This window comes from Salmo trutta, chromosome 3 (genome assembly GCF_901001165.1).
Source record: "Salmo trutta chromosome 3, fSalTru1.1, whole genome shotgun sequence".
Classification (NCBI taxonomy): domain Eukaryota; kingdom Metazoa; phylum Chordata; class Actinopteri; order Salmoniformes; family Salmonidae; genus Salmo; species Salmo trutta.
In genome coordinates this window covers 23,679,338-23,693,635 of record NC_042959.1, presented here as the reverse complement: position 1 = coordinate 23,693,635, position 14,298 = coordinate 23,679,338, and the positions used below count along the sequence as shown (strand labels likewise).

The window sequence follows — 14,298 nt, the reverse complement described above, 5'->3', positions numbered from 1 at the left end:
TTATTCCTCTCTCTGGTCTCCCTACCTCTCTCCAGGTCGCTGAGGCACTGTTCCAGTAGGTCTTCCGGCATGTTCCATTTATTATTTAAATCCCCACCTGCACTTGCTTCCCAACTGCCAGCGTCCACGTTAATAGCTGTGGTTGACATGCTGGTTAAGTGTGCCTTCTAATTAAATCACAGTGTCACCAGCAAAGCACCCCCACACCATCACACCTCCTCCTCTATGCTTCACGGAGGGAACCACATATGCGGAGATCATCCGTTCATCTACTCTGCGTCTCACAAAGACACAGCGGTTGGAACCAAAAATCTCGAATGTCCATTACTCGTGTTTCTTGGCCCATCTAATGTCCATTGCTTGTGTTTCTTGGCCCAAGCAAGTCTCTTTTTTTTATTGATGTCCGTTAGTAGTGGTTTCTTTGCAGCAATTCAACCATGAAGGTCTGATTCACGCAGTCTCATCTGAACAGTTGATGTTGAGATGTGTCTGTTACTTACACTCTGTGAAGCATTTATTTGGGCTGCAATCTGAGGTGCAATGAACTTATCCTCTGCAACAGAAGTAACTCTGGGTCTTCCTTTCCTGTGGTCGGTCCTCATGAGAGACAGATTCATCATAGCGCTTGATGGTTTTTGCAACTGCACTTGAAGAAACTTTCCAAGATCTTGAAATGCTCCGGATTAACTGACCTTCATGTCTTAAAGTAATGATGGACTGTCGTTTCTCTTTTCTTATTTGAGCTGTTCTTGCCATAATATCGACTTGTTCTTTTACCAAATAGGGCTATCTTGTGTATTCCATCCCTACTTAATAACACAACAGAAAGAATTCCACAAATGTACTTTTAACAAGGCACACCTGTTAATTGAAACGCATTCCAGGTGACTACCTCATGAAGCTGGTTGAGAGAATGCCAAGAGTGTGCAAAGCTGTCATCAAGGCTAAGTGTGGCTACTTTGAATAATCTCAAATATAAAATATATTTTGATTTGTTGAACACTTCTTTGGTTACTACATGATTCCATACATGTTATTTCATAGTTTTGATGTCTTCGCTATTATTCTACAATGTAGAAAATAGTAAAAATAAAGAAAAACCCTGGAATGAGTAGGTGTGTCCAAACTTTTGACTGGTACTGTAAATCAAAACCATAATTCGGCCACTCAGGAACATTCACTGTCTTCTTGGTTAGCAACTCCAGTATCGATTTGGCTTTGTGTTGTAGGTTATTGTTCTGCTGAAAGGTGAATTCATCTCCATGTCCTGTGGAAAGCAGACTAAACCAGGTTTTCCCTCTTGGATTTTGCCTGTGCTTAGCTCTTAGTTTCTCTTTTATCCTAAAAAATTCCACAGTCCTTAATGATTACAAACATACCCATAACATCATGCAGCCACCACTATGCTTGAAAATATGTATTTGCCCCAAACGTAACACTTTGTATTCAGGGCAAAAAGTTAACTGCTTTGCCACAAGTCAAGGGGTGTGAATACGTTCTGAAGGCACTGTATGTATGCATGCAGGTTCAATATACATGACATATGTATGTGTTCGGCATGCTGTACATATCTTCCTACTACTGTATATATTTAGTTTATAAACCAACTGTCAACTCCCCTCTATCCCAAGCTGCTGTTCAAACAAATGCAAATATGAAAGTGCTTCCCAGAAATCCACTATCTGCAGTTGATTCAATCCAAGTCTAGTGTAAAGAATTCAAATCCCAGACATTCACCTGAGAAACCTCCACACCCAGCAGTTGCTTTGCATTACAGAGGTACAGTATGTATCCTATCTAAATGGCTTCATCTCAGTCTACCACAGATCCCCCAATCATCAACAACTAAAAGCAGCAGTGACATGGAGAAAACAGCATGGTGGCAGAATTGTAGGTTCCACACATACTCTCCGCCTATTGGACATTATATATAGCCCCTCACGATCCAGCCATGCCTCTTGATGTGCACTGTACGCCGGAGACTAAGCCAAAACACACCTCCTTCCCTTCCACTAGAATAACAGAACAGTTCTACCATAGAGCAAAAACAAATGGACAAATTGTAGACCTTAGGACAGATCAACATTGCTTTTGGGAATCACTGTTTAAGGCAAAAATCATACAGCAAACTGCATTCTTACAAGGTTATGGATTCAGAGGTTTGGAGTGCCAGTGTAGTAAATGGTTTAATAAGGTAATTAGTATTTACTCATTCTGATTAGGACTGATGAAGACTACAGAAAAGTTCACCTGGGGTTCAGAAGAGAAACTGCTGCTTTAGCCAATAAAATACTACTAGACCTCAGATCCTTGTTTGATTGACTGTAGGCCAACGTTCAGATGATCTGTGGTTTGTGAATAAAACATACAGCTAGAGCAGAAGAAAGCTGTCCTCATCTACTCTCCCCTCATGACTTTCACATGCATAAATAAATGCATTCATGATCCATCTTAGAACTTGTGCAGTGCTTGGTTGGGAGACTAAGCAAAGCAAGTTGATGTTGGTGTGCAGTGGATTTGGTGGAGGACCTATTCTGTATGGATTGACAGGAGTCACTGGGGACATTGTTCTGTAAAAAGATGCATTCAAATCAGTAAGGTCCTTATTCTCTGTAAATCTATCTGCTTTATAACTCTCTCTCCTGATATTTGTCTTGAAGATAAAGGAGAGAAACTATACAAAAATCAAGTCCCATCTGGTGTTTCTGACAACATCAATATGGTGCTATATGGAAGGATGATTAAACACCAAAGCTGCTCGTTCTTTTTAGCATGAACTGAAAAAGATGAACAATGCCTTTGTTCCACGGGAGACAATGAAACTCGTTTAGCAGAGATTGAAAGGTCCGGGCATGCACAAATGCTTTATTAAACACCTCGGGGAAATAAATAATGTTCTGAGCAGGGTATCACACATCAAAGAGAAACATATCTATTAAATCATTTCTGGAGGATATGCATCAGAAATTACCTTCCAGTAATCGTTGATGTGTAAAGTGAGATGGGATATTGGAGCGGAAATCACGGCAGCACCAATCCAGTTGTCAATGCCACAAATGTTTTTCAATGCCCAAAATTGCGTAGTATCACCAAAAGTCCACTCTCAAAAAAACCTTGTGAGATTTATGATTCGGGGGATCATTATGTTCTCAAAGGCATTGAGTATGTTTACATGCACACTAATAATTCGATATTAACCTCTTGACGGTCGCCTAGGATAGGGGGCGCTACAGCGATTTTTGAAAAAAAATTGTGCCCATTTTAAACGGCCTCCTACTCAAACTCAGAAGCTAGGATATGCATATAATTAATACTTGTGGATAGAAAACACCCTAAAGTTTCTAAAACTGTTTGAATGGTGTCTGTGAGTATAACAGAACTCATATGGCAGTCAAAACCCCGAGACCGATCGTAACAGGATGTGGAATTCTGAATTGCGGACTCAACTTCATCACTTTGCCTATAAATCACACCGTGAGCAATGGTTCATTGAGCACTTTCTATTGCTTCCACTAGATGTCCCCAGTCTTTACAAAGTGGTTTGAGTCTCCTACTGTGAAAACTGACTGAATGAGACGCTGTGGAAAGTGGTCACATGAGGAGGGCCATCACCATTATGACGCCGGCGCCCCTGGCTACCCTCCCCTTTCGAAACGTTTAGAAAGACAATGCAATCGTCCCCCTTGAATCTTATTGGAGCTCTGGTTGAAAAAGGCCCTAAAGATTTATGTTATACAACGTTTGACATGTTTGAACGAACCTAACAAAAAAAAAATGCATTTTATTGAAAGAGAAGTCCCGCGGCCGACGGTGGAGCAGCCTTCAGAACACGCTAACAAGAACAAGCTATTGGGACATAAAGGATTAACTTTTTCGAACGAAAATACATTTGTTGTGGACCTGGGATTCCTGGAAGTGCTTTCTGATGAAGATAATCAAAGGTAAGGGATTATTGACAATAGTATACAAGAGTAGATTTGATATGCGATTGTTCCAAGATGGCGCTGACCTGTAACGGTAGCCTATTTTTCTGAGTATCGCATCCCCTTTTATCGCAAAGTGTGATTACCCAGTAAAGTTATTTTTAAATCTGGCATTGCAGGTGCTTTCAAGAGATGCTAATCTATAATTCTTAGAATGACAATATTACATTTTAAAAATGTTTTCGAATAGTAATTTAGTAAATTGTAGCGCTGTTTCACCGGACGCATTTGAGGGAAAATAGTTAGTCAACGTTACGCGCCGATGTAAAATGCTGTTTTTATATATAAATATGAACTTTATCGAACAAAATAATGCATGTATTGTGTAACATGATGTCCTAGGAGTGTCATCTGATGAAGATTGTCAAAAGGTTAGTGCTGCATTTAGCTGTTTTTTGGTTATTTGTGATGCATGTGGTTGGTCGGAAAATGGCTATGTGGCTACTTTTACGATATACTCCTCTAACATAATCTAATGTTTTGCTTTTGCTGTAAAGCCTTTTTGAAATCGGACAACGTGGTTCGATTCAGGAGAAGTGTATCTATAAAACGATATAACATAGTCGTATATTTGAAAAAAAAAATGTTTTAAATTTTGTTATGCTAATGGCGATAGGATTTTTCGCTGGATGGCCCGACCAGGGGTTAAACTGATTATGGCAATCGGCCGTGTCGGGCTCTCGAATGGCGCAGCGGTCTAAAGCACTGCATCTCAGTGCTAGAGGCGTTACGACAGACACCCTGGTTCGAATCCAGGCTGTATCACAACCGGACGTGATTGGGAGTACCATAGGGCGGCGCACAATGGGCCCAGCATTGGCCGGTGTAGGCCGTCATTGTAAATAAGAATTTGTTCTTGACTGAATTGCCTAGTTAAATAAAAGGTTAAATGGCAAAAGTCATGTAAACACCTTACTCTGCTTATCTTAAATCGGCGTAAGGTCAAAATCGAAGTAACCATACACAGATTAAAAACACATGGTTTTCTGAGCAGTCTTTCGAATTATTAGGACATGTAAAAACCTTAAATCGGCGTTCCAGCTGTGAATTTGATCTGCACATGTGCTAGCACCAGCCAAGCGTGTCTCCTTCTTTAACATGAGTGAATTGTGCTCGGAACAACTGAATGTATGCGTCTTATAAAGTTTGTATGTTAAAACTACTTCTATGTCCAAAATAACATGATCACTGTGGTAGAAGGTCTATTTTGATGGCCGATTTTCTGCATTTATCAGAGTTCCATCAGGTAGCCTGATTTCAGATGTGTCCATGTAAAAAGGATTTTTAGGGAAATCGTTCTTCTTGCAAAGCATGTAAACGTTTTAATCTAACTATTATATTAATCTGACTAGCCACAATAATCACATTATTGAGTGCATGTACAGTTGAAGTCGGAAGTTTACATACACCTTAGCCAAATACATTTAAACTCAGTTTTTCACAATTCCTGACATTTAATACTAGTAAAAATCCCTGAATTAGGTCAGTTAGGATCACCACTTTATTTTAAGAATGTGAAATGTCAGAATAATAGCAGAGAGAATGATTTATTTCAGCTTTTATTTCTTTCATCACATTCCCAGTGGGTCAGAAGTGTACATACACTCAATTAGTATTTGGTAGCATTGCCTTTAAATTGTTTAACTTGGGTCAAACATTTCAGTTAGCCTTCCACAAGCTTCCCACAATAAGTTGGGTGAATTTTGGCCCATTCCTCCTTCCTCCTGAGCTGGTGTAACTGAGTCAGGTTTGTAGGCCTCCTTGCTCGCACACACTTTTTCAGTTCTGCCCACAAATTTTGTGGTCAGGGCTTTGTGATGGCCACTCCAATACCTTGACTTTGTTGTCCTTAAGCCATTTTGCCACAACTTTGGAAGTATGATTGGGGTCATTGTCCATTTGGAAGACCCATTTGCGACCAAGCTTTAACTTCCTGACTGATGTCTTGAGATGTTGCTTCAATATATCCACAAAATTTCCCACCTCATGATGCCATCTATTTTGTGAAGTGCACCAGTCCCTCCTGCAGCAAAGCAACCCCACAGCATGATGCTGCCACCCCCGTGCTTCACTGTTGGGATGGGGTTCTTCAGCTTCCAAGCCTCCCCCTTTTTCCTCCAAACATAATGATGGTCATTATGGCCAAACAGTTCTATTTTTGTTTCATCAGACCAGAGGACATTTCTCCAAAAAGTACAATCTCTGTCCCCATGTGCAGTTGCAAACTGTAGTCTGGCTTTTGTATGTAGCTCAGTTGGTAGAGCATGGTGTTTGCAACACCAGGGTTGTGGGTTCGATTCCCACGGGGGGCCAGCACAGAAAAAAAATGTATGAAATTGTATGAAATGTATGCATTCACTACTGTAAGTCGCTCTGGATAAGAGCGTCTGCTAAATGACTAAAATGTAAATGTAAATGTATGGCAGTTTTAGAGCAGTGGCTTCTTCCTTACTGAGCGGCTTTTCAGGTTATGCCGATATAGGACTCGTTTTACTATGGATATAGATACTTTTGTACCTGTTTCCTCCAGCATCTTCACAAGGTCCTTTGCTGTTGTTCTGGGATTGATTTGCACTTTTCGCACCAAAGTACGTTCATCTCTAGGAGACAGAGCGCGTCTTCTTCCTGAGCGGTATGATGGCTGCGTGGTCACATGGTGTTTATACTTGCATACTATTGTTTGTACAGATGAACGTGGTACCTTCAGGCATTTAGAAATGGCTCCCAAGGAAGAACCAGGCTTGTAGAGGTCTCCAATGTTTTTTCTGAGGTCTTGGCTGATTTCTTTTGATTCTCCCATGATGTGAAGCAAAGAGGCACTGAGTTTGAAGGTAGGCCTTGAAATACATCCACAGGTACACCGCCAAATGACTCAAAATGATGTCAATTAGCCTATCAGAAGCTTCTAAAACCATGACATAATTTTCTGGAATTTTTCAAGCTGTTTAAAGGCACAGTCAACTTAGTGTATGTGAACTTCTGACCCACTGGAATTGTGATACAGTGAATTATGCACAAAATAGATGTCCTAACCGACTTGCCAAAACTATAGTTTGTTAACAAGAAATTTGTGGACTGGTTGAAAAACGAGTTTTAATAACTCCAACCTAAGTGTATGTAAACTTCCGACTTCAACTGTCACCGTATTCAGTGATAGGAAAACATATTTGGAAAATTCAGCCTGACTAAACAGTCTTGGCCAAGGGAGGGAGCATGGCTTGCAAAGGGTCTCATGTCACTGGATAGGATGTTTTTAATGACTACATTCTCACTTATTATCTCATAACTCGTTGTCAGATTAAAAAAATGTTGGTGCTGGGAACGGGCTTCCAAAGGCCACGCATAGATTACCTCTTCAGAGATTGATATGTCATTTCCTGTTGTCATGACCACCCTCATCTCAACAGCCCTATATACTGTAAATGCACTCCTCGCTCCTTTCACAGGAACTGTGATGTGGTGTCACAGCTATATTTCTGAGGATCACTCTTCAAAGCCAATTATCTGCCTCTGCAGTGGTTGGAGTGGTTGAAAAACAAGTTTTAATGACTCCAACCTAAGTGTATGTAAACTTCCGACTTCAACTGTAACCGTATTCAGTGATAGGAAAACATATTTGGAAAATTCAGCCTGACTAAACAGTCTTGGCCAAGGGAGGGAGCATGGCTTGCAAAGGGTCTCATGTCACTGGATAGGATGTTTTTAATGACTTCTGAAATGTTCTGATCTAATGACACTTTGAGTCATTGAACAATCACAATGGATCACCTTTAAACTGGAACATGGCTGAAGTTGGGGGCATCAGTTTTACTCACATTCAGTGCTATCTGGAATCTAAAAGGGTTCTTCCTGGAACCAAAAAGGTTTTTGCCTGGAACCAAAAAAGGACTCTCCTATTGGGACAGCCAAATAACCCTTTTGGAAACCTTTTTTCTAAGAGTGTATGTGCAAAATTAGGGTTAACTATGATCAGCCCAGCATACTATTATTCTTGACAGATATCATTAAAGCTTAATGAACACAAACGGCTTTCTCTGTACTGTCTCCTATTGCAGAAAATGGGTTACAAGTTATTACACAACCAGATGAATGTCAATTATTAGAATGTTTAGGGCAAATTGCATGAAAGGCTTAGTATTAAGACAGGTCACGCCTTTGTTTATGTGTATGCATGTGTGGGTGAGTCCCTTCAGTTAAGCATATTGGCCTGCAGATTTCATCTAATGAATATAACTGATTGTACACACTATACGGTGTAGAATAAGGACTCAGCTCCACATTTGACCATGTTTATGGTTTGAAAGTATATGGCAAACTTTTAGGTAGAATTTTGGGTGAAAAGAGTCATGGCTCACATTAATAGAAGAAGGACAACATGTTAGACAGCTGTATACTTGAGATTCTGAAAAGAGTCAGAAAGTACAGGAAATGCATTTGTTTAAAGAAACACGTGGAAGTGTCAGCTCATCTACCAAAAAGAGAGCAGAGTCAATAAAACCAAGTGAAAGAATGTGGTAATTATAAACCAAAAGAAAACTGCAAAAGCGAATGAAAGAAAAAGAACCTGTCCCGTTCTCAGAAAAAAGGGAAAACAGACAAAAAGATGCACCGTTGCTGACCTCCTTCTCCCATTTGTGCCTGTCAGTAACAGAAATGATTTCTCTGTGCTGCAGGCCATTACGGATTAATGAAGGGAAGAGCTGTTTACTTAGAATGAGGCGCACACAACTGCAACATGACAGGTTAAAACATGGTCTTCACTTCAGTTTATCTCTGGGTTTTTTCGTAAGTGAATTGTGTGGGTATGAAGGGGCCTCTCTGTGTGTGGTCTGGGATGAGGAGAGAGAGAAGGAAGGAGAGGGAGGGGGAGGTTGGAGAGAAGACAGGGGTCAGGAAAGGAAAAAAGTGAGAGAGAGTTTAGAGAGAGAATGAGGAGAGGCGAATAGGATGCGAATAGGATGTAAACAGACAGACAGACAGAGTAATGTGATCTTTCATGACCTAAATTGGGACTATTGACACACATCCTGCCAATAAAGGCTGACTGAATTGAGAGAGAAAGGATGGAAGAAATGGAGAGAAAGAGAGACAGAATGAGAGAGCCATGTAAAAACCTGTATTTTAGACACAAGTCCAAAGCTAATAGTTGGATCTAGCTCTTAATCCAATTTTTATATCAAATCAAATTTCATTTGTCACATGCACCAAATACAACAGGTGTAGACTTTACTGTGAAATGCTTACGAGCCCTTTCCCAACAAAGCACAAGTAAAAAATAAATATAATAATAAGGAAATAGTTACAAACAATAACGAGGCTATATACAAGGAGAACCGGTACAGAGTCAATGTGCAGGGCTACGAGGTAGTTGAGTTAATTGTGGTAATGTACATGTACATAGGTGTAAAAGTGACTAGGCAATTAGGAGAGATAATAAACAAAGTAGTAGCAGCATATTTGAAGAGTGTGAAAGTGTGTATGTGTAAGTGTGTGTGTGTGGTGTCAATATTCCTGTGTGTGTGTGAGTGGGAGTGTGTGTGTGTGTCAGTCTAGTATGTGTGCACATAGCCAGTGCAAGAATTTCAGTGTAAAAAAAGAAACATAACATAATAAGTGGTTCAATGCAAATAGTCCCTGTAGCCATTTGATTAACTGTTCAGCAGTCTTATGGCTTGGGGATAGAAGCTGTTCAGGAGCCTTTTGGTCCCAGACTTGGTGCTCCGGTACCACTTGCCGTGCGGTAATTGAAAAGGGCAGTGTGGAGTGCAATAGAGATTGTGTCATCTGTGGATCTGTTGCAGCGGTATGTGAATTGGAGTGGGTCCAGGGTGTCTGGGATGATGGTGTTGATGTGAGCCATGACCAGCATTTCAAAGCATTTCATGGCTACAGATCTGAGTGCTACGGAGTGATAATAATTTAGACAGGCTACCTTGGCCTTCTTGGGCACACGGACTATGGTAGTCTGCTTGAAACATGTAGGTTTTACAGACTGGGCCAGGGAGAGGTTGAAAATATCAGTGAAGACAACTTGCTAGCTGGTCAGCGCATGCTCTGAGTAAGTATCCTGGTAATCCGTCTGGCCCTGCGGCCTTGTGAATGTTAACCTGTTTAAAGGTCTTGCTCACATCGGCTACGGCGAGCGTGATCACACAGTTGTCCTGAACAGCTGGTGCACTCATGCATGGTTCAGTGTTGTTTTTCTCGAAGCGAGCATAGAAAGTATTTAGCTCGTCTTCTAGGCTTGCGTCACTGGGCAGCTCGCGGCTGGGTTTCCCTTTGTAATCTGTGATAGTTTGCAAGCCCTGCCACATCCGACGAGCATCAGAGCCGGTGTAGTAGGAGTTGATCTTGGTCCTGTATTGATGCTTTGCCTGTTTGATGGTTAAATTGCTGGGCGTAGCATCCGGATTAGTGGCACGCTCCTTGAAAGCTGCAGCTCTAGCCTTTAGCTCTGTGCGGATCTTACTTGTAATCCATGACTTCGGGTTGGGATATGTACGTATGGTCACTGTGGAGACGACGTTGTCTGATGCACTTATTAAAAACCTGTTGAGGCCAGGGGGCAGTATTGAGAATTTTGGAAAAAAATATGTGCGCATTTTTAACTGCCTCCTACACCAACTCAGAAGCTAGAATATGCATATTATTGTTTAGGTTTGGATAGAAAACACTCTGAATTTTCTAAAACAGTTTGAATGGTGTCTGTAAGTATAACAAAACTCATATTGCAGGCAAAAACCTGTGAAAAATAGATTTAAAAAAAAGAGAATTTTGTGACTGTACTATTTAGTGTCATTGTTTTAAAGATACCACAGTGAGAAAGGATTCAGTTCGCAACTCCTACTGCTTCCACTAGATGTCAACGATCTTTAGAAAGTTGTTTGAAGCATCTGTGATAAATACACACCGAATTAGAAAGCTTACAAGTTGACACGTCATCACTTCATTTTTTGCGCCTGCGCATGAATCTGAGAAGAGTGCCTTTGTCATTATCGTTTATTCTAGACACTTGATAGGTTGTGTGAAAATATTACTGATGTTTACTGATGTTTCACGTTAAAAATGGAACAAAAGATTAGTGCTAAACAACGTTTGACATGTTTAAACAAACGTAAATAGATTATTTACTAGGTTTTCTTTAGTTTTTCGACGTGACTTTACACTGCCCACCTCATTTTGTGGGAGCCTACTGAACGCTAACTATTTGGACATAAATTATGAACTTTGTCAAAAGAAACCACATTTGTTCTGGACCTGGGATCTCTGGCAGCGCCTTCTGATAGAGATAATCAAAGGTAAGGGGATATTTAGAATGTTATTATCGATATTAGATGATGCTAATGCTAACGGTATAGCTTAGCTTAGCTTAGCATATAGCTTATTGTTGTTAGCATAGTACCCAGTTTATACAAAATGTGATTTCCCAGTAAAGTTATTTTGAGATCTGGCCCTTCGGTAGCAATTACGAGATGATAATATATTATTCTTTGAATGACAATATTATAATTTACCAATGTTTTCGAATAGTAATTCCGTGATTTGTAATGCTGGATTCACTGGGTGCATTCGAGCCGAAAAAAATTCTGAATTTCACCGCGACTGTAAATGCTGTTTTTGGATATAAATATGAACTTGATGGAACTAAAAATGCATGTATTGTATAACATAATGTCCTATGAGTGTCATCTGATGCAGATTGTCAAAGGTAAGTGCATAATTCTAGCTAGTTTTCTGTCTGTTGATGCCCTTCTTTGAATTGGCTAAACATTACACGCAGCTATTGTCAATGTACTCTCCTCACATAACCTAACTTTATGCATTCTCCGTAATGCCTCTGAAAATCGGACAGCGTGGTTAGATTTAGGAGATATATCTTTCAAATGGAGGAAAATAGTTGATTATTTGATTTTTTGAAATGATTACTCTTGCAGTTTTGAATTCCCCGCCATGGTCACATGACAATGAATCCCAATACCGGGATAAGATCGGGATAAGATCCTCAACAGGTTAATGAAGCCGGTGACCGATGTGGTATACTCCTCATTGTTATCCCAGAACATATTCCAGTCTGTGCTAGCGAAACAGTCCTGTAGCTTAGCATCCATTTCATCGGACCAAATCCGTATTGAGCGCGTCACTGATACTTCCTGTTTGAGTTTTTGCTTGTAAGCAGGAATCGGCAGGATATAGTTATGGTCAGATTTGCCAAACGAAGGGCGAGGGAGAGCTTTGTATGCATCTCTGTGTGTGGAGTAAAGGTGATCTAGAGTTTCTTCACTTCTAGTTGTACACATGGCATGCTGGTAGAAATGATGTAAAATGGATTTTAGTTTTCCTGCATTAAAATCACCGACCACAAGGGGCACCACCTCTGGATGATAATTTTCTTGTTTGTTTATGGCCCTATACAGCGCGTTGAGTGTGGTGGTAAATAGGCAGCTATGAAAAATATAGATAACTCTCTTGGCAAATAGTATGGTCTACAGCTTATCAAGAGTTATTCTACTTCACTTGAGCAGAACCTCGAGATTTCCTTAATATTAGAGACTGCACCCCAGCTGTTAACAACAGACACAAACCCCCTCCCCTGAGCTTCCCCGCTGCTGCCGTTCTGTCCTGCCGATGTATAGAAAAAACAGCTAGATTTATATTTTCCATGTCCTTGTTCAGCCATAACTCTGAGAAACATAGGATATTACAGTTCTTTAGATCACGTTGATAGCATAGTCTCGAACGGAGCTCGTCCAGTTTGTTCTCCAGTGATTGCGCGTTCACCAATAGAACAGAGGGCAGAGGCGGTTTATCCACTCTCTGATGTAGTCTTGTCAGGTACCCCGCACGCCGGCCTCTACAGCGCCACCTCCTTCTTCTCCACGTGTCGGGGACTTGGGCCTTTGCCTTCGACTCATTGACGTAAAAGTCCTCATCCAAATCGAGGTTAATGATAACTGCTCTGATGTCCAGAAGCTCTATTCGGTCATAGGAAACAATGTCAGAAACATTATGTACAACAAGTTACAATCAGTGGAAAAAATATGGTCGGGAGCTCGTAAAAGGCTGGTATTTCCTCCAGCGCTATTCTTCATCAGTCGGAGGAGAATAATTAGATGTGGATAGAACCCAACCAGAGTCAGCAGGCCATGCTGTGCCTGAGAGCCTAACACTCCAGCACCATTACCTCTTATCAAAACCTTGTCTGATTGGATCACAGGTGCATCAAATGTTCATACAGTCACAACTTCTATTACACCAGCACTTAGGTATAAACACTGGTCAAAACAAACACGTTGAGAGATGTTTGCACATACAGAACAGATTAAATAATAGGTCATTATGTAAGGGAGTGTTTTTGTGTTGTTTGTGTGCTCAGAGGAAAGGTGGCTTACCATTGGGAGCAGGGAGTAACGAATGCTAAACCCGGGCTCGGAGGGGAAGTAATCGTCGGAGATAAATCGCACCCGGATCTGACTGCCTTTGGACGTGTGACTGGCGGGTACCTGGGATCCGCACCAGCGGCCCAGGATGGTGTTCTCAGATGGCTCCTCGATCTCCACAAAATCATACCTGGAAAAAGGCCACATAGAGAAGGGGGGGGGATAGCGAGTGAGAGAGGGGAGGTGAGAGAGAGAGCTTTGGCTCAATATGTGTGGTCCCCTGAATTCACATTGCCATTGGAGACAGGACATAAAGTTGGCATGCATTGAAAGAGAGCACTTAATGCATATACTGAACATTACACACCAAACTGGGTGCTGGCACATTTATATATCCTCTGAGGCACTGAATTGGTGTGGAAATCTAGAGGGCTTTCATGATTCCTTCTCTCAATCTGGGACTTTACCCATGTAGCATGATGCTATTTCATAAATTGCCTGCGATTGCTTATTGTGAGGTTAGCTTTGTCCCTCTGGAGCCCTAATACACCCCCACTGAGCTGTAGCTGCCCTACACAGCCCCCTCCTGTTTTATATTTCCCTTCCCCTCCATCCATCCATCCAGTTCCCTCTCTCTGAGGAGAAAGGGCTATTCTATCACTAAATGGTTTCTAACGGTGGGGCCTAATGCTCAAAGTGTCTCCGCCGGGAGCGATGGGCAGCTCCATAATTTAGAGTCGATATTAAATGAAGAAAACATAAGCTGAGTATTGCTTGTGCAATCATTCAGTGAGCAACCTCAAGTGGGTTTGGAGGGAAAGTATTAGCAGTCGTCGCCTCTGGTTAGCGATAATGGGCCAGACACAAACCCTGGCACAAGTCTATTAGGCTAACGCTAAACACTGTAAGCAAATACATCTTTTGTTGAGTTTTGGATT

At 41.2% G+C, this 14,298-nt stretch overlaps 1 protein-coding gene across 2 annotated transcripts in view; it reads right to left on the bottom strand.

The window, feature by feature from the left end:
• LOC115170724 (platelet-derived growth factor C) overlaps positions 1-14,298 on the bottom strand; it is a 73,631-nt gene that overhangs the window by 17,324 nt on the left and 42,009 nt on the right. For both annotated transcript variants that reach the window (XM_029726975.1, XM_029726966.1), the window contains exon 3: positions 13,373-13,550. In XM_029726975.1, coding sequence (XP_029582835.1) covers positions 13,373-13,550 — 178 coding nt within the window. The remainder of the gene's footprint in view (positions 1-13,372; positions 13,551-14,298) is intronic.